Genomic DNA, 21,961 nt, shown 5'->3' with positions numbered 1-21,961 from the left:
ACAGATACCCCATACCCAGGATCGATGAGTTGATGAATGAGTTGAGAGGAGCACGGTTCTTCTCAAAGATTGATTTGGGATTTGGGTACCATCAGATTTGCGTGGAGTAGGACATTCCCTAGACCGCCTTCAGGTGTCACTATGGGCACTTTCAGTTTTTGGTGATGCCCTTCGGGCTAACCAACGCCCCAGCTACATTTTAGTCTTGCATGAATCACATCTTCCGCAGTCACTTAAGGAAGTTTGTGTTGGTGTTCTTTGATGATATCCTCATTTATAGCAGGACTTGGGAGGAGCATCTTCAGCACATTGAGACAGTATTGCGCATCTTGGAGGAGCAACAGTTCTATGCCAAGCTCTCCAAATGTGAGTTCGGGTTGATGGAGATGTTATACTTGGGACACATCATAGGAGTGGACGGAGTGAGGGTCCACGAGGAGAAGATCAGGGCCATCAGAGATTGGCCGGAGCTGAGAAACGTGACGGAACTTCGAGGATTCATTGGCATTTGTACTTACTATCGGAAGTTCGTCAAGGGTTTGTCGCAGCGTTCCACACCCCTCACAGATTTGACGAGGAAGGGGGCATTCAGTTGGTTGGATACAGCGCAACGAGCCTTTGACAGGCTCAAGGAGGTTATTAGCAGCTGCCCGTGCTTGCACTGCCAGATTTTACGCAGCCATTTGTTTTGGAGTGTGATGCGTCGGGAGAGGGGATCGGCGTAGTGTTGATGCAGGGAGGTCACCCTATAGCCTTTGAGAGCCGGAAGCTCTTTCCGCACGAGAGGTTGTATTCTATATACGACAAGGAGATGCTGGCCATCATGCATGCATTGGCTAAGTACCGGCAGTATTTGGTGGGTAACAGGTTCAAGGTGAGGACTGATAACAACAGCCTCAAGTTCTTTTTGGAGCAGAAGCAGCTACAGGAGAGGCAACAGAAGTGGATCAACAAGATCCAAGCATATGACTTTGACATTGAGTATGTCAAGGGTAAGAATAACGTGGTAGCAGATGCCTTTTCACGTAGGCTAGTTACGTCATCTCTTATGAGCTTGGACGCAGACTGGAGGGCTCGACTCTTAGTAGAGTACTCTAAGGACAGATTTGCATGTGAGGTTCTGGATGGGCATGTGGCGGATGACAGGTGCAGGGTGGTCGATGAGATCATCTACTACAGGGACCAGATCTTCTTGACTGAGGGGTCTCAACTCAAGAAGAAGATACTTCAAGCGTCACATGATTCACCATTGGCAAGTCATCAGGGGTTTACCAAAACCTACAGGGCCATTAGAGAGAGGTTCTCATGGAGGGCCTCAAGGACGACGTACTCTAGCATGTCCGAGAGTGCGATGTTTGCCAGAGGAACAAGGGGGAGATGGACCATCTAGCAGGACTATTGCAGCCTCTTGCCATTTCGGAGGGGAAATGGGAGTGTATTTCGATGGACTTCATCACAGGGTTGCCCATGGTACAGGGCAAGGATTACATCTTTATCGTCGTTGATTGGCTGACAAAGTACTCACACTTGTTCGCCATATCCGCACACTACACAACAACGCAGGTAGCCGAGCTGTTCTTTAGAGAGATTTTCAGGTTACATGGTCTTCCCAAGACCATCACCAGTGACAGGGACCACTGTTTCATGGGTGGATTTTGGTAGGATCTTTTCCGGTTGGTGGGGACGGAGTTGACACCAAGTACTAGTTATCACCCACAGACGAACGAGCAGACAGAGATAGTTAACAAGTGGTTGGAGGGCTACTTGCGTAACTATGTCAGTGGGCAGCAGCGAGCATGGTTGAAGTGGCTGCATCTGGGGGAGTACTGCTACAACACTACACATCACATGTCCATCGGTATGTCACCATTCTATGCTTTGTATGGATATCATCCTTTATCTTTTGCTGACGTGATGTTTGGTGCTAGCAAGGCTCCGAGAACCAAGATTTGGATCCAAGAGAGTCAGGATATTCTCCGCACTCTCAAGGATAACATGGCTATAGCACAAAACCAGCAGAAGCTGTATGCTGACGGGGTCGGGTGGAGAGACAGTTTGAGGTAGGAGACTTGGTCTACCTGTGATTACGGCCATACCGACAGTCGTCACTGAAGCAAAAAGGGGCTAAAAAGCTCAAGCCCCGCTTTTATGGGCCATACAGGGTGATACGCAGGATTGGATAGGTAGCATATGAGTTGGAGCTGCCCTAAGGCAGCAAGATTCATAACGTTTTTGACGTATCATCCCTGAAGAAGGCGTTGGGACAGCATGTGACAGTGACAAATGAGGTACCACCCACGGATGATGAGGGGCATTTGGTGTTGCAGCCAGAGGCTATTGTTGATACCAGGGAGAGGCAGCTACGAAACAGGACGGTTCGGGAATTCTTGGTGAGGTGGAAGAATTTATCAGATGAGGATGCCACTTGGGAGAATGTGAAAATTTTGCAGCATCCGTCACTTCAGTTGCTTGAGGACAAGCAACATTTTGTCGGGGGAGACTGTAATATTCCTAATTAGCCATGGCTAATTAGAATATTCAATTTTGCTCAATTTTGCCTTCTATAGTTATTTGTAAATAAAAAGGTGAGGAAAAGGGGAGATAACTCACTTTTAGAATAAAAAGTCACTTCCTAGTAGCACAACGTTGTGACTTAAAGGGGAGCCAAGGGGGCCAAGGGACCATGCAGAGATGGGGCCCACACAGACACTTGGAGGGACTGCGCAGATGGAAAGGGAACACGTGGCAAGAGGGATTACGTTGGAGGAGGTGAGCCTTGGGATTGGGAGAGGCCAATGCTATAAAGGAGAGAGGAGCCCCTCATTTTGTCATTCGATTATGATCATTTGAGCTAGTCACTTTGACTTGGAGCACGTTGGCTGTTTAGCCTGTCTGTAGCACTGTTTAGTGCATTGAGTGTCTCCGTTCGGAGATCTTATCCTTAGCCCCAGGGGACTTCGAGTGCCTACTCGAGCAAGGTATTTTCAGTAGTCTTTTTGCAGTAGTTTTGATCTTTGGCATTGAGGTGGAGTTGAGCATTGGAAGACTGCGCAGTCTTGAGAGAGAGAGACGCAGTTCTTCTGGGAGCAGTTCCAGGTTGAGGATTTGTGGAGGAGTTGAGCTGGGATATTGAGCAAGGGTTCAGCTCTTGCATATTAGAGGGGTTTGGTAGAGTTTCAGGCAGTATTTTGGAGGATTCTATTCAGTGGCAGCGCAGGGCCTTGAGGGATTGCGTGATTCCCCAGGGAGGCGATTTTCAGAGGTCGACCATTTCAGAAAAGCTTTCTGGGTTTTTCTGGGTTTTCTGAGTAGGGGCGGATTCCAGAGTTTCAGCGTTTTCTGAGGAGGGGAATAGCCCCAAATCCTCATTTGATTTCTAGTAGTAGCAGCAACACGACAGTTTTCCAGCAGCATCCACACAGAGGCCATCCCTTTGTTATTCTGTGTATTTCTTCACTTGCTTGGTGCAACTCGAGGTGCCATCCTTCTGATCACCTTCTGTACTCTTTCCATTACTCAGTATAATAAAATGGCTTAGCATTTCTCTTTGCGTTTCTTGAGTATCTGCTTTATTTCATGCTTATATTATTATATGTTACACCATTGTTATTTTTATCATTTTGAGTTTCTCGGTTATTATATTATTTGTGCGTATTTGGTTGGAGTTTACTGGGGTTTGGGGGAAGTCTCTGAAACAGGTTATTACAAGTGGTAGCAGTAGCAGTGGATCGAAGGTGGTGAAGGAGGAGGAGAGGATCCCAGTGAGTGGCAAGGAGAACAAATAAGGAAGAAGAAGGACTTGTCAAAGTTCAAGTGCTTCAGATGTGGTGAGCTCAGTCACTATAGCATGCAGTGTCCTCTCAGAAAGAAGGACAAGTCGAAGAAGCAGGACTAGCAGGCAACTTCTATAGAGATTGACAATTTGTCCTCTAGGTTGGAGGAAGACTTCGCGATGTTCGCAGATATACCTATAAGAGTGAGGTGGGGAGATTTGGTACTGTAGTCCCAGAGAACTACAGAGACTGGGAAGGGTCCTTGACGAGTGCACGTCATGGATCATCACATGGCTAGGGGGGGCCCGCAGTATTCAGTAGCAGGATGGATTTGTGGTAGTTGATGTAGTCAATACCAGAGTGACAGTTGCAGACTAGTAGCAATGAGATGCCGAGGGAGCGCAGTGCAGTGTTGACAGCAGAGCAGGTGGGTCAGTGCAGAGTTGGCAGCAACGCAGATTCTTCAGTGATAGTGCAGATGCTAGTAGCAGTCAGAGACTCGGGAGATAGATGCATCATACTGAACACAATTGATTCAATATTTTGGATGCTTTTCAGTTGCATATGTTGCAGTTGTAACAACAACAGATGTGAGGTAGTTGCAGTGTAGATGCAAAGTTGGCAACAATATGGCAGTGTCGGCAGCAACAAAGATGCAGCATCAGAGTTGCACAATAGTTGGTGGGTAGTAGTAGCCAGACATCAGTAGTGTAACAAAGATGATGCAGAGACAAAGTGTTGTGGCATAGTGTGCAACACTAAACACATTCCTCTCTAAGAGGGAGTGTTAGCTTTTATAGCATCGAATGTTTTTCTAGCCACGAAATTTGGTGGAGAAGCTAGAATACATGAGATCTCCAAGACCCAAAAATAGTTTTTGAAAATTCCACCTAGAAGTGACTTAATTAGATTATTAACCAATTTTTTAATGTTTCCTAAGTCGAAACTTAGGAAAACTAGTTAATTAATCAGTATTAATTAAGTTAAGGTGAGAATCATCTAGAAACTCACTCAGATGGATTCCAAGATGATCCTAGCCATGGATTAAGTTTTAATCTTGGCCATTGGTGCTCCAACAATGCACTATAAGAGGAAGTCGATGGGCACTTGGAGAACATGCTTGAGAAGACCAGAAATTCGATTTCTAGAGAAGCAGCAGTCAGTTGCCGGAGAGCCAGAAATCGAAGCAGTTAGTGAGGGGCAGGGGCAGTGATTCAGAGGAGCTTTTCTAGATCCGGAGAGGCAGTAGCAAGAGCGCCGAGTTATTACCAGTTAGGCAATGCAGAGGACTGCGCAGTTGCTTTAGATTGGTAGTTCAATTTAGCTGAGGAAAAAATTGTTCTCAGTTCCAGAGGCTGGATAGAGGTTTCAGAGTGCCGGAGAGACGAGTTCCTCAGCAGAGGAAGGCAAAACGACTTCATCAGAGATTGGTTGGAGGCTTGACGTCATAGAGACTGTGCAAATCAGGGCAGAGGCTGACGTAGAGGGTGTAGGAGGCTGAGTTTTTTGAAGGTAGGTTGTGTCAGGTTTGCTTGTGGAGGAAGGGTAATTCCCTTCAATAATTTTGCCCAAATTTTCTTGCTGTGGATTGCCAGTTTCAGGGATCTGGACTGTACATAGATTTTCAATGCTGCATAATAATAAAACCCTCATTTGCTGCACCGGTTTTCCCGTGTTGGGTTTTTCTGGGGACTTTTGAACAAAAACAATGGTATTAATGTTTATGTGTGTGTGCTAGTATCTTTTCAGTTCCGGTGCTATTTATTTCCGCAGTTTTTATTTGTAAAGGTTACAGTGTGATTTACTCAGTATTTTCCATAGCAAACAGCTAATAAATTGTTGAATAAAATTAACAATTAGGAGAATAATTTCCTGTTGCTGCAATAGGATTCCAGTTGCGGAATTTTCACACTCCAAATATGTAAACTCAACAATAGAAATGCCTCAAAAGATGTGAACAAAAACAATGGTATTAATGTTTATGTGTGTGTGCTAGTATCTTTTCAGTTCCGGTGCTATTTATTTCCGCAGTTTTTATTTGTAAAGGTTACAGTGTGATTTACTCAGTATTTTCCATAGCAAACAGCTAATAAATTGTTGAATAAAATTAACAATTAGGAGAATAATTTCCTGTTGCTGCAATAGGATTCCAGTTGCGGAATTTTCACACTCCAAATATGTAAACTCAACAATAGAAATGCCTCAAAAGATGTGAACAAAAACAATGGTATTAATGTTTATGTGTGTGTGCTAGTATCTTTTCAGTTCCGGTGCTATTTATTTCCGCAGTTTTTATTTGTAAAGGTTACAGTGTGATTTACTCAGTATTTTCCATAGCAAACAGCTAATAAATTGTTGAATAAAATTAACAATTAGGAGAATAATTTCCTGTTGCTGCAATAGGATTCCAGTTGCGGTTTTCCCGTGTTGGGTTTTTCTGGGGACTTTTGAACAAAAACAATGGTATTAATGTTTATGTGTGTGTGCTAGTATCTTTTCAGTTCCGGTGCTATTTATTTCCGCAGTTTTTATTTGTAAAGGTTATAGTGTGATTTACTCAGTATTTTCCATAGCAAACAGCTAATAAATTGTTGAATAAAATTAACAATTAGGAGAATAATTTCCTGTTGCTGCAATAGGATTCCAGTTGCGGAATTTTCACACTCCAAATATGTAAACTCAACAATAGAAATGCCTCAAAAGATGTGAACACCATAACGTGAAAGCAAAAGGAAAACATGTAGATCTCCATCTCTCCCATCTCTCCCAAGCTTGGTGAATAAGACTATGTCAGTGTTCATGTCTCATACCAAGCTCCCAAAGACCACATCTTCATTGCAATATGGCTGAGAAGAATGCCTTGAAAATGCAAAATTGAATCTTGCATGCTCAGGTGGTAACAAGTCCTCTATGTGGATAATAATGAATGGAAAATTTAATTGTTTCTGATATTTTTTTTAATGTGGAAATTTATTTTCTGATTATGGACCTTCATTTTAATGGTTAACCTCTTCTAACTCCGTTCCTGGATAGATTAGTCCATGCCATAACATCGATGATTGGATCATAATTACTTACATGACAATAGTGTTTCTGGGTTCTTCATTATGTAACCACATGCTGGTGATGACAGATCTTGGACATGTGCCATAAGTTACAGCATGCATATTTTTGTTTTAGGCTATAACCTATCAGTTATCAGGCTGATGTTAAGGAGCAAATAAATTCTTTGTTCTTTGTCAGCTTGAGTTACTTATTAGTCTGAAAATACATTTCTGAATGTGATTATTGCCACATAGTTTCTGTTTGTGTGTGTGCATGGACTAGTCTTGATAAATTATGATGTATTGAACAGTGAAACACTTGCCTCCACAGGAAAAGTAGAAATTTACACCATTTATTGCTTATGTTTTTCCTTTTTCACAAACAAGAAACATGGGCAGTGTTTTCTATAACTGAGAAAAGAAAACATAGAATTTCAATTTTTTCTTGTTCCAAGGTTCATGACTATGTTTTTTATTTCCTGTAAGCAGCTGGAAAATCGTAAAACAAGAACGAATAGTAAGGGTCCATTGCGAGTAATGAGAATAGTTTGGCAACTGATAATTCTACCATGGAGGTTTTTATTTGCCTTCGTCCCCCCATGTGATATTGCACATGGTTGGGTGGCTTTCAGTTTTTCGCTGATTTTTATAACTGGCATTTCCTATGTTCTTACAAAGCTTACAGATTTGATCAGCTGTGTGACAGGTATGCTTTAGTATTTCTTGAAAGGCAAACAGACTGTCATATAGATAGTTCTTACATCAGAGAGGCCTAATCTTGAATTTGTCAGTCATTAGGAGTTTTTCTGGCCTTGCTAGCAGCTTAACATAATGACATCAAATTTCTTCTATTTTTCATTTCCGCAGGAGTGAATCCATATATCATAGCTTTCACAGCTCTTGCAAGTGGAACCTCATGGCCTGATCTAGTTGCAAGTAAAATAGCGGCAGAACGCCAAGAGACAGCAGATTCTGCTCTTGCAAACATCACATGCAGGTATACTTTCTTCTGCATCTTATTTTGGTCAATAGTTTTACTGCTAGGTCAACATGTAATTCTGTTAATAACATTCATGCTATTTCGTGTTTTGTTTACTTACACTACCTGACAATGTACAACATACTTGTAAATCCCATCATCTGCAGGCCCTGTCTTTGTCCCTTTTTTTAAAACCTCACTTTTGACTTGACCTGTCAGAAATCTTTAGATTCCATTTGAGAAGTGATAAAAAGAAACCTGTTTATTTAATTTTCCATTCTAATTTAAAGGCTGCATTATATAAGAGTTAGTTTTTCAATAATGTAGAAAATAAAGTTCAGCAAAGTTAGTAACCACTTCCATCTCTAGTTTGAAGTAGCTGAAGATATCTCATTGCTTTTACAGTATCTTATTTTTAATTTTTTAATCTACTTATTTATTTTAAAATTTTTGGTAAATTAGGCCCAGTTCATCATGGGTCAGTATAGATGTAAATCTAGAATGTTACATGAGCAAGCCAACGAGTGATTCTCATGATACCAATTCCTGCATAAGCAAAGAGGCATAGAACGTGCCTTTTGGCTCCAACTTGAAGAGTATCCATATCTTTCTATCCATTTCTTAAAAAGGACATTCCTTGCTGAGATATGTATAGCTAGATCTGACGTAAATACTGAAGATTCACCTAGGTTGAAGGAATACTACCTCGTGAAAAATTGCTCAATATTGTTGTTTTTATAAGAAAAAGATGCCTGTCAGTCTGTTGCTTCTTTCGTGTGCCCATATTACACACTGAAATTTTGTTGAAATTAATCAACAAATGTTATGAAGTGTTTTGAGCCTACTATTGAGTTTTCCACAGCACTCAAGAATCTGGTTTGAGTCTAAGATCACGATCACAAACACACTCAAATGCTACAACGCTACTCTACACAATGGAATAACATACAACAGTGAATCAACTAGTGCACATGACAATTTTAAGTTTTAATCCACTACTTTTTATATTTCAAAATTCAATACAACAGTCTTAGGGCTCCCGTACCAGGGATCATGGCCCTTACAATCAGCCCTGTTACAAGACAACAACTAGGGCTTGGTATCAACAACTATGATGACCAATGTACCATGAACAAAATACCCTTGACCTACTTGTTGATGTCGCACTTCCACAGCCCTTTGAGTGTATGTACCTTGAACACATCTGGCAGGTCCTTTGCCACCTGTTCTGCTGATCATGCAACTTGTTCTCCCTCAGAAAGCATGTATCTCCAGCTCAACAATCTACCACTACCAATGATCACTGCTCCTCCAATGTCACTGAACTTGGGCCCAAACCAATCTGCCCACTAGCTTCTCCTTTGCTTCTTCAAGGACACTAGCACATAGGGACTTCACCACTGCCCACTTCTTGCCTCTTTGCTGCTCCAAATATGACAGGACTTAGGGCTTGGAGGCTGCCCTCTTATCTCAGATTCAACCCTCTGTCAATCACAGAACTAGGGCACAAATGATAGCCCTCTTATCATCAATGCTCCACCCTTGAGGTCAATGAACTAGAGCCCAAACAGCCTGCCACTAATAACCCTTTTTCTCTCCACAAAGGACTATACTTAGGTTTTCAATACAACCACTAACAACCCACTAAATCACTGTTCTTAGGCTGATCTTCAAATTGTTGTTCAACACATTAAACAACCCTCATCACCTAGCAAATCATGTAATGTTCCAAATTGAAATTTATAGCAAATAACAGAAACTTGTACAAGGAAGCAGCAACAATAAACAAATTCCAAACATGCACGTCAAAATACACAGGAAACTGAGCCATTTTATTAATACATAAATTTGAGTATATAAATGGAAAGGAATGATAGAACTTGGGCCTGCTATGCAATTTAGGCAAACCCCAAGTGAGATCTCACTAATCCAACTACTAGAAATGGCTCCCACAAAACCTGTGCACTGCCTAGAAATTCTACAAACTGCTGCTGCTGCAAGGAAACTGAGATTCTGACCTCAATAATGTACGGATCGATCTGAAATTGCAACCACAACTCTTCTCTTATAACCTAGAGATACCCAAAAAAGGTTTGGCCTAACTCTGTGAAAATTTCTGAATCTAATATATCAGAAACCCCTACTGCAATATCTGGTTTATTATCTCCTACTTGTCTTTTACATTAACAAGTTATTTATATGCATAAATATCGAAATAAACACAATTGTAGCTTTCACTAAAATACTGATCAACAACTGAAATACACTGAGACAAAACAAGGGACACCATTATTTTTGGACAATCGTCCCCAGAAAAATCCAATGCGGGAAAACTGGTGCAGCTGATATGGGGGTTTTATTATTATGTAGATTTCTAAATACAACTAGGGTGCCAAAAATGGTTGACCCTTCAGAGATTTTCCTTGGCAGAAGTACCTTGCTCCGGAGACAGATATTCTGACTGACCAGCAACCAGATGATGATTCCCACAGTGACTTTGACTGTTCCTAAGCTGGATAGCGAAAGCTGCTCCAAGCTTCTCTCTGGAACTGTCATCCTCTATGGTTCTACATCTGCCGCTCAGCTCTCATTCTACCCCACGAAAACACCATAACGCAACTCTTTCTGCCCAACGTCAGCTTTGCCAACCTCTGTGTCTGCTTGTGTCAGCTTTACATCAGTTTCTCAGCCTCCTGTGTCACCAGCGCTGGCCCTCCCAACCTCCGCGTCAGCTCTGGTCGCCTCTGCGCTGTCTCTCCGGCACTATCTCTGCCTTTCTGCTATGTATTCTCGGCCTTTTGTCGAACTGCCCCTCGCTACAACAGATCACTAACTCGATTTCTCAACAAATTGTTGATTTTGGGTAGCATCGGATGTGCTCTAGCCACAAAATTTGGTGGAGAGGTTGGGGCACATGAGATCTCCAATACCCAGAAAGGGTTTGGACAGATTCTAAACAGATTAGGAGATATTAAAATAATTAATATTTTTAATGGAGTTCCTAAGTCTAAACTTAGGGAAAGTAAAATATTAATGTGTATGAATATGAATCTGTGTTAGAATGGTCCAAAAGACATGGATCAAGCCAGATCTAATCTTAGCCATTGAGATGTCAACAGGAAAAGTATAAGAGGAGGCTTGAGGGTCACTTGGAGAATACACCAGAGTGATCAGTCATTCTATTCTCTAGAGCGGGGTTTGCTAAGAGAGATAGAATCAATGATTGGGAGAGCAGCGAGGGGCATTGAGTACAGAGAGACAGAGAGGCAGAGATAGTGTCGGGATAGTAGCTGAGCAGCTAGAGAGAGACGTAGGAGCAGCTAGTGCTCACGCAGGGCCACATAAAGGCAGCTTAGTGTTGTGTAAAGCACTAGAGGGGCCAGCGTAGCTGACGCAGAGGCTCAGAGAGCTGACGCAGGGCCAGCGCTAGGCTAGGAGAGGCTGACGCAGTCCATATTAGGTAGACATTGGGGTTTTAGGGGCAGATTGGTGCTGAGTAGCTGCTAGAAGGACTATCCAGGGTTTCATCCAGTAGATTTGTCTGAAATGGAAAGGTATTACTGCTAAGGAAATTCTCTGTTGGGTAGGACAGTTTCGACACCTAGATTGTACTCTGATATTGCTTAATAAGAAAACCCTCAAATAGCTGCACCAGTTTTCGCGCATTGGGTTTTTCTGGGGACATTAGTGCAAAAATAAAGGTGTCATGTGGTGTGTTTGTTCTTGTTTTTTTTAGTTGCTAATCTGTAATATGTTGTGCATGCACTGGTGTTTATTTTCAGTATTTACTTTGTAAATAACTTGTTAAAGAAAAATAACAAGTAGGTAGAAATAAATCAGAAAAAGTGCATTAAGGGTTTCTAAGTAAGGAAACTTAGAAACTTCAACACAAACCCTGCCCCAGAAAATCGAATTGATTGATCAACTTGGTGTGTCTCCAACTAACCCTCAAGCCTCTTCTTATACTTTTCTTGTTGACGATTCAATGACCGAGATTAAGTCCCTAATCAACGGCTAAGATTAGTTATAGCTTGATCCTCATTATTTAGAACTTTCTCACCCATTTTATATTAATACACATTAATATTTTAATTTTCCTAAGTTTAGACTTAGGAACGCATTAAAAGTATTAATTATTTTAATATATCTTCATCCGGGTGGAATTTCTCCAAACGATTTTTGGGTCTTGGAGATCACATGTGCCTTAGCCTCTCCACCAATTTTCATGGCTAGAGCATGTTGACCACTGCGTGTCAACGACCCATAACAGTACACCCCCTTTTTTCGCAAAAAGGGATAGCGCCTGACCAATGTGTTTGTGCCGTTCAGCTATCATCATCAACCTGATTATCATGTTACAATGTAAACCCATTTTGCATGTGTATAATGTAAATAATCTCAGTAGATCCGTGTCATGTATGTTATTACCAAGGTAAACCTACTTTTTTGGTGACGATCTACATTTCGGGAGGTTTTTTGTCTCACCGATCCATTCTCGGATGGTCGACAGAGTTTTCCTTCAGCCTTACGCCAAAGTTGGAATGGATTTTGTCACTAGGATCTTAGGCGAGTCCTAGTGTTATAGATTGAGTCTATGTAAAAGTAATTTGGGAATAATCCTAACTATTTGGTTAGGTTATTTTATTACAAATTGCTTGGTCTGCTGGATTATATTTGTGTCGCAGAAATGGATAGCCTGTGAGATCTATTTTAGATGGGATTTCCCCCTTGTGATGTAAAAGATATGAAAATTACGCTGTAAAGTGCCTTGAGGGTTGGAAAAATAATTTATCCTCTCATAGATTAATTAATTAAATTTTCTGGCAAAAAATTAATTAAAATCCTAAGCCAGAAATTTAATTAATTCTGGGTCCTAGGTAAATTTAAATTTTCTGAAGGCAAAATTTGTTGGTCCTTAAAAATTAAATTTTAAGAGGTCCTGGGACTAAGCTAAATTGATTATTTTGCTAAATTTTAAGCCTTTGGTCCTTGTGGTTAAGTCAAAGTTAAAATTTCGAGGAAATTATTTTTGAATTAATTAAAATACGTTTAATTGAAAAATTTGAATTTCCTCAAGAATTTAAAATTTCGACGGATGAGATTAAAAGAAATTTTGATCCTCATCAACGATCGAGATTGCTTTGGTGAGGATCACTCGAACTAGACGTTGGAGGATTTATCTTTAAATAGGAGGTCATTTGTCAGTCAATTCATCCGACCTCTGAGTCGTGTGCTAAGCGAAAAGCTCTCGTGCAATCTTTTTTTTGGATAATAAAGAAAGACTTTGGGTTAATTTTCGCCAGTGTTACTCTTCATGGAAGTACTGTAAGATGTATCGTTTTTCATGCGTAATTTTTTTTAGCCATTGATAATAGCTTTTGAAGAGTGATTTGAGTACACGCATCCTGCTCAGTCGTTGGGGTTTGAATAATAATCTAAATTCTGAACGTAATAGCAGGTATCTCTATTTTTCTGAGTTTTATTATTGTTTTCTCGCTCTATGTTAATGGCTGAATCAAGTTTTGCAGGAAAGTCTTGATATTTTTAGATCATCTGGCTTTCGGGGAAGTTTTCAGTTGGATTAGCCAACTTCTGATCCGTGTTCTATGAAGAGCGCAACTTATTTTGATTCTGGGCTTATCATAAGATATTTTTATGGGTGATCCATGAAGGGTTTTGAGCTCAACACCTCCTTTAAAATTCAAAAAATTTAAATTTTTATGTGCTAAATCAATAGATCTAGTTGTTTAGAGCCTCAGATTATTAGATCTGAGACCGGAGTTGGACTCACACTCCCTAGATCCGATAGATCTGCTATTCATGTACATAGATTTGTAATTATTTTTGGTTTTCTGACTTCGGTTTTCTGGGTTTTAGTTTTTTTGGGTTATTGCATATATCGTTTGGGTGCTTTTTGTTGTCTTGCAACTACAGATCTGAAGGAGAAATCAGTATAGAGTCCAGATCTAGGCCCTAGAGGGTAAGATCTAGATCTCTGGGGTTCACCAACATTATCTTGCAGGAATATTAATCAACGTTTTGCAGTCTAGGGGTTTAAATTTAAAATTCTTTAATCTGGAAAATTCATAAGGGTTCCAATTTGTTTTTAGATTTGGATGTTTTGTTGGGTTTCAGGGTTAAATTTAAAACTGAAATGTAACATCTTAATTTGGAAATTTCTGGGTTACTGTTGGGATATCATTTTAAGTTTTTGGGTTTTATTGAAAAAAATCGTTTTTTTAGCCCTCTTTGCTGCTTGCGTTTTTTGTTGTTATTGTTTTTTACTTGCTTGTTGCCATCGTCCTCCTCCTCAAAAACCTGTGCTGCCTGCAAGCCTGAGTTACCTTACATTTGCGGCCCTCCTTAATCTGCATCGCGACTTTTCCATTAACCTGCAAAAGAACCCTCATCTCCCCCCGCTGCCTAACTTGCCATTTTGTCGGTCCTCATTTCCCTTGACCTGCATCTTCAAACGCTGCTCCAACCTACATTCCTTCATCTCTTGCGTTAACCCTTGTTGCTTGTCTTCGCCATCAAACCCTCATTCTGCATCAAACTCCTCATCGTTCCTGGACCTGCAAATCCAAACAACTCCTCTCCTCGCTTCATCGTCAATGCATACCTGCAGAAACAATACAACAAGCATTTGATTTTTTTTTATTATGTATGTTTATGAGTTAGGGTTAACCTCCTTTCGATTTTTTTATTTTTGTTATGATTTAGCCTAGACTTATATTTGACTTCATTTTTTGCTTAAGTTAGATTGATTAAACGTTAAAAAAGATAAAATTATTTTGTTTTCACTTTTATTTCGATCCCATTTTATTTCATCTTTTGACTTTTTATTTATGATTTTAATTTTGACTCAAAAAATATAAAAGTTTCAAAAAATCTAAAAAATAAAAAATATAAAAATTCTTTTGACATTTGATTTTTTTCTTCTTTTTATTTTAAATTCTAAAAATTTAAAAAATCATAACACTTGAAATTAAAAAAAAACTAAAAATTTAAAACATTTGAAAATCCTAAAAAAATTTAAAATTCTCAAAATATACGAAATCATAAAAATAAAAAAATCCTAAAAGTTAAAAATCTAAAAACATTAAAAAATTTCTAAACATCAAAAATCATAAAAAATTAAAATTTTCCAAAAATTTAAAAAAATCTAAAAGATTTGAAAAAGATTTAAAAATCTAAAAACAAAAAAAAAAGTTTTTGGTGACCTGGGAATTACTAAGGAATTAAATTAAAGGGATTCGTCGATCCCCTCTCCCGACACATCACACTCCAAAACAAATGGCTGCGAAAAATCTGGCAATACAAGCACTGGGCAGCTGCTCATCACCTCCTTGAGCCTGTCAAAGGTTCGCTGCGCTATATCTAACCAATTGAATGCCCCCTTCCTCGTCAAATCTGTTAAGGGTGCAGCAAGCTGTGAGAAAATCTTGACGAACTTCCGGTAGTAAGTACAAATACCAATGAATCCTCGAAGTTCTGTCACGTTCCTCGGCTCTGGCCAATCTCGAATGGCCCTAATCTTCTCCTCGTGGACTCTCCCTTCGTCCACCCCTATGATGTGTCCCAAGTACAACATCTCCGTTAATCCAAACTCACAATTGGAGAGCTTGGCATAGAACTGCTGCTCCTCCAAGATGCACAATACTGTCTCAATGTGCTGGAGATGCTCCTCCCAGGTCCTGTTGTAAATGAGTATATCATCAAAGAATACCAACACAAACTTCCTCAAGTGACTGAAAAGATGTGATTCATGCAAGACTGGAATGTAGCTGAGGCGTTGGTTAGCCCAAAGGGCATCACCAAAAACTCAAAGTGCCCATAGTGACACCTGAAGGCGGTCTTGGGAATGTCCTGTTCCCTCACGCGAATTTGATGGTACCCAAATCTCAAATCAATCTTTGAGAAGAACCGGGCTCCTCTCAACTCATCCATCAACTCATCGATCTTGGGTATGGGGTACCTGTTCTTCAGGGTCTTCTTGTTCAGGGCCTTGTAGTCAATACACATCCTCAATGTGTCGTCCTTCTTCTTCACCAACACCATGGAAGAAGCAAAAGGACTCATGCTCGGCCGAATGTGCCCAAGGGCTAGCAACTCCTGAATGGCCTGCTCAATCTCATCCCGATAGGCCTTGGGATGCCTATAGGGGGTAGTAATCACTGCCTGTGTACCCAGCTCAAGCTCAATGGTGTGCTCAAACCCCCGGTTCGGTGGTTGTCCTGGGGGAATCTCCCCAAATACTATGGCATACTGGTCAAGGATGGACTATATCTCTGGGTGCACTCTCTGCCCTGTAGTCCCTGCCTCTAATGCACGCAGTTCCACTGCCCACTCTACGTCTCCCTTCCGGAAGACTGCCTCCATTCGATGAGCCGAAACAGTCTGAGGCAGATATGTGTGTTGTCCTCGTATCTTCTCATGCTTCCCTATCTTCTCATCATCCCACTCCATCTCTAGGGTCTTCCAATCTGTCGTGACCTTCCCTAGAGTGATAAGCCACTGAACACCCAATATCATGTTGGTGTCCGGAATATCAACCACGAAAAAGTGGTCAGTCAGTGTGTAGGTGCCCATCGTCACTGATAGCTCTGGAACATAATGAGCACACACCATGGTCTGATCTCCTGGGACCAAAACTGAAAAGCCATCGAAGCTCTCTGTCTGTATACCTCTCCGCCCAACCATCTGTGCATCAATGAAGTTGTGAGTTGCCCCACTGTCAACCAAAACTGATACCCACTGGCCACATACTGTCCCCTGTACACGTAACGTCAAATACTTGGGAACTCCTCGCAATGTTGCAAGGGCTCCTCCGGTAGGTGCAAAAGCTGCACCACCCGCTGCTGGTGGTGGAGGTGGCAAATGATCCTGCGCGGCATGACTACCTCCTGCCATCATCCTCCTCATCCTCTTCCCCGCTACTCTCGGAGAAGATCTCAATAAAATGTGCTTTGCCAGCAGCATGTCTATGTCCTGGTGCCCACGGCTCCTGACAAGTGAAGCACAACCACTTCTTCTTCAACTCCCTCCTGGCATCATCATCAATCTGTGCTCGTCCTGGATTCCCCTTTGAAGGCGGAATCCTCAAATCCTTCCCCTTAGGCTGGAAAGCCTGTCTCTGGGGTAAGGTGTCCAGGTCCTGGGTAAGGCATCCTGTAAGTCCCGGGTCCTACTAATAGCATCCTGGAGTGTGGCTGGTCTAGTGGACCTGACTAGACCCCGAAGTGGCTCTGCTAACCCCTCAACATACATGTAGATCCTCCGTGCCGTGGATAGATCAGGCACCATCACTGAAACCCTCAAGAAGTCTGCAATGTAAGTCTCTGGGTTTCCGGTCTGTTTGAGCCTCGTCATCTCAACAAAATGCTGTTCCGGATCCCTCCAGTCAAACCTCTCCATCAGTCTCCTGGTGAACTCGGCATATGTCGTCACTGTGGAGTGTTCGAGTGTAACCAACCCATGGAACCACCAGTGCTGGGCTTCACCATCCAAATGTAATGTCGCCACCTTGATGACCTCCGTCTCCGACATCTGGTTATGCTGGAAATAGATGTCCAGCTTCTCCACCCAAGACTTTGCCGAATTGTTTGATGAGCCATCAAAGTTTCAAACGTAGGCAAGTGAAATCTACTAGCTATGCGGTGGGTGTCTCCATCATGATAATGCCGGTATCCTCTATGATGGTCGCGGGGTCTACTATCCCGCTGGAGCTGAACAAAGTCTTTGAATGAGAGAGCATCCCTGAACTCCTGCCCATAGGCCTGGTACTCCGCAAAATAATCGCCCATATGACCGGGCTTTGCCTCCTAATATGCTCTGGCCCCCGTGTCTGCTCCTAGGAAAGTGGGCATGGTAAAGCGTATAGGGGCATGTGAGGCCCCCTGATCCCTCTCCAACCTGGAAAACTCGTGGGCTCTCATGTTGTCTAGCCTCCACTGCCATGAATCTCTGCCCCATCACCTCGATCTGCCTCGACAGATCCTAGAATGATGCTATCATCATCTGCCATCGACTCCTCTTGTTCTGCATCCACCACAGGTTCTTTCTGTTGTACGTTGACCACAGGCTCCTCCTGTTCTGTGTCCACCACCCGAACGCAGTCTCCCTCTCCATATGTGTTCTCCAACCTACGCCCAGTGTCTCTGTATCTCCTACCTCTGTAACAGATGTAGGGCTTTTCCCCCGGTGTCATAGATTGCTAGCTCCACAGGCTGAGCCAGATCTATGCTCTGATACCACTGTAATATCCCGTTTCCGGGATATCCCTCAAACCCAAGCAAACTCCAACCAAACACGTCCAAATGATATAGTGACCGAGAAACTCAAAGTGATAAAAATAACAGTGGTACAACATATAATAATGTGAACATGAAATATAAGCAGATACTCAAGAAATGCAGAGAGAAATGCTAAGCCATTTTATTATACTGAGTAATGGAAAGAGTACAAGAGGTGATCAGACAGGTAGCACCTCGACTTGCACAAGGCAAGTGAAGAAATACACTCAGAATAGCAAAGGAATGGCCTCTCTCTGAACTGCGTCCAAGCTGCTGGAGAACTGTTGTGCTGCTGCCACTGCTGGAAATCAAATGAGGATTTGGGGCTGTTCCCCTCCTCAGAAAATGCTGAAACTCTGGAATCAGACTCTACTCGAGAAACCCAGAAAGACCCAGAAATATTTTCTGAAATAGCTGACCCCCAAAAATCACCCCCTTGGGGATCTACGCTATCCCTCAAGGCTCCGCGCTGCCACTAAATAGAATCCTCCAAAACTCCACCTAAAACTCTGCCAAAGTCCTCCAATATGCAAGGGCTGATCCCCTGCTCAATCTCCCAGCTCAAATCCTCCGCAAAACCCTCAATCTGAAACTCCCTCCAAAAGAATTGCATCCCTCTCTCAAGACTGCGTAGTTATCCAAAATGCTCAGTTCCTCCTCCCTCCAAAGATCAATCCTCCTGCAAAAGACTGCTGAAAAATACCTTTCTCGAGCAGGCATTCGAAGTCCCCCGGGGCTAAGGGTGAGATCTCCGAACGGAGACACTAGATGCACTAAACAGTGTTGCAGACCAGCTAAACAGCCAACGTGCTCTAAGTCGAAGTGACTAGCTCAAATGCACATAATCGAATGACAAAATGAGGAGGCACCCTTCTCCTTTATAGTGTTGGCCTCTCTCAATCCCAATGTTACTTGGGAGCAGAAGCGAAAGCGTGGAGCGGGAGTGAAAACGGGAGCGACATTTTCAGAAGCTCCCGGTTTAGGAGTGAATCTCAGAGCGATTTTTTAAAAAATATATATATATATATATATATATATATATATTTTATATTTTTTAATTTTTGATACATATATGTCAACAAAAACATGTAGAATGATGAATTAGATATAAAAAACATAAAAAAACATAAATTGATCATTGAACCATATCACATCAATCATCTAGAAGTTATAATCTTCATCAACCATGTCCACAAGTTAATAAAATACATATTACAACTGCAACATGTTGAGTCTCGTGAATCATGATTCATCAAATTCAATCTTAAAGTTTCAACTTCAAGCTTTCAAAATTGAAAATTCAATATATAACATTTATCATCATTGATCACCAAAGTTGTACTTGTAAGTAAGTTTAACCATTACAAGAAATAATATCTTAGATATTTCTAAGTCCTAACTTCTAACTGTTAACATGAAATGAAATGTTATAAAATGAAACTTGAATAATGAAATGAAATGAAACAACTTTAGTCTTTCACGAAGCATCATATTCATAATTCACAATCATTACCAATGAGTTATAGTTGCCAACTTCGAACTTCAAATTTTCATTGTCACAGTCATATATTGTTTACAAAAAATATCATTATGATATGAAAGAGTCAAGAGTCAAGGACTCAAGACTCAACAGTTATGAAAACTAATAGAAACTAGAAAAGACAAGTAAACTGTAAATCTACATGTGGCCCTTGCCACGAGAGTCTCCAGGAGTATAAGCAGGTCGTGGTGGTCTTCTAGGAGTCTCCCGCACAGACCGACGACCAAAACTAGAAGGCACATGCCCTCCACGTGAGGGTGTAGATGGAGGTGGCGACAACAAAGGAACAAGACTCGGACCTCGAGCATTGCTACTGGATGGTGGAGGTGGAGGTGGAGGTGGCATGGCTGCTGCAGCTGCAGCTGCTTCATATTCATCCCTTATAAGTTCCTCTTCCAGTTCTTCAAGATGCACTATACCATCCTCCAAATTGTCATCCTCTGAGTGATTGTCCCAAATTTTATATGTGGGATCCTCATAAGCCCGATCACAATAATGACTCAACAACCTCAAGTTGTAGTGCACATAAACCAAGCTTTCTGCTCGGTTTTCATTGAGTCAGTTTCTTTTCACATTATGTATGAAGCTGTAGGTGCTCCAACACCTCTCTGCAGAAGATGTATTTACAACCTGTGATAGAACTTTTTTTGCCAATTTTGGCAAAAGTCCATGGCCGCCATATGTTTCCCACCATGTGAGAGCATCAAATCTATCTCTGTCTTCCATTGCATGGAAGGTACCAAACGAACTAGTGCCACTGAAGTATTTGCCTATTTCAAGGCGCACAACTGCACATTCCTCCCTGTCAGGTATCAACTTTTCTAATGCTTGCAAATATCCACTAGTTACCTCTGCATCTAAATGGGGTTTGGTCCTAATCCCACCCCCCTGGTGCAGGTTGGTCCAACCAAGATGTAGAGTAGTATTTTGGTGTAAGGATATACGCCAAGCAATGTAGTGGAAGATTAAGTCTATTCCACCGTTCACACACACAATCCTGAATCAGTTTGTACAAGTCGAGATCTCTGTTATGAACAATATCTTTTATTTGCCCCATGCCAATCACTGGTTTGTCTGTATCTGCAAACCGAATCATGTGATAAATGGGCTTGGTGAAATCCAATACTTGCCTCACACTTGTCCAAAACTGACCATCAAGAGCGCCCTCCTCCACCAGTTCAAAACCTCGCCTGTCAACTGCATTTGTAGCCCTTTCCTTTAATACCTGCCAATGTGGACTTGATACCATGCTAGCCAATGACTCTCTTACCTTCAAAAGGCGCCTGAAGGTGAGGTAATAGCTACCAAATCTGGTCTTCGCAATCTTCAACAACTCCAATCTCGAGTGACTGCGGAAAAGGCCATGGATATTGCTATGATTTGTAATAAATTTTATCATTTGTTTGCCTTTTTTGTACAAATCACCAATCCATTTGTATTGTGCATTTTTGTTCTTGACAACATCATGCATCAGAAGATTCAATGTGTGAACCAAACATCCAGACCAAAATATGTTGGGGTATTTATCCTCAATAATTGCTTCCGCTGCCTTACAATTAGGAGCATTATCAGTGATGACTTGGATGACATTGTATGGCCCAATACGGTCAATTGTTTCAAGTAATGCTTCTGCAATGTTGATGGCGGTCCTGAACATGTCTGAGTAATCATGTGCAGTTAGAAAGATGGCACCACTAACAGACACAGCAAGAACACTTATCAATGGCTTGCCTTTTACATTTGTCCATCCATCAGATACAATGGACACCCCATGGTCAGTCCAAGAACTTGTCATTCTATTCAAAGAATGTGATATTTTTGCTTTTTCATGATCAAGTCCAACGGTTCTTGCCCTTTCATACCCAGGGCTCTTGTATCCTTTAGGGGCATCATTTATGGCAGAAACCATTTCGTGCCAATAAGGTGAGCAAAGAACATTGAATGGTATCCCACATGCATAGAGAAACCTGTAAACCTTTGAATCCACATCATTCCTACACCCCTCATCAAGGAAATCTGATATGGTTCTACGCCTTAAAGCTGATGACCCTGTGCCTCCATATCCACTGCCTTGGGAGGATGCTGAAGGAGTTCTTTGTGCTTGTGATTGTGAGGTTGGTTCAAAGAAACCCCTTGATTTTTTTGATTTGTATTGAGCTTCCTCCTCTTCCCTTATGTATTTGGCTCTATCTGCTGCTGACACCGCTGGACAAGTTTTGATTCCTATTTGTTTGTCTCCATCCCATGGCCTTTTCCCGCAGAGGTGTTTTCTGGCACGGGTGTATGAACTTGTGTAATCATTGTTGCAATGGGGGCAATGAAATTTAGTG

General features: G+C 41.6%; 1 protein-coding gene across 2 annotated transcripts in view; it reads left to right on the top strand.

The window, feature by feature from the left end:
* Positions 1–21,961, top strand: part of MHX (magnesium/proton exchanger) — a 375,411-nt gene that overhangs the window by 275,392 nt on the left and 78,058 nt on the right. For both annotated transcript variants that reach the window (XM_089419722.1, XM_089419723.1), the window contains 2 exons: positions 7,307–7,523; positions 7,685–7,814. In XM_089419722.1, the coding sequence (XP_089275848.1) occupies positions 7,307–7,523; positions 7,685–7,814 (347 nt within the window). The remainder of the gene's footprint in view (positions 1–7,306; positions 7,524–7,684; positions 7,815–21,961) is intronic.

Source organism: Pinus tabuliformis, chromosome 4_1 (genome assembly GCF_031772625.1).
Source record: "Pinus tabuliformis cultivar Carrire ecotype Pingquan chromosome 4_1, CPIR1, whole genome shotgun sequence".
Taxonomy (NCBI): Eukaryota; Viridiplantae; Streptophyta; class Pinopsida; order Pinales; family Pinaceae; genus Pinus; species Pinus tabuliformis.
This window is presented reverse-complemented; position numbering and strand designations above follow the sequence as displayed.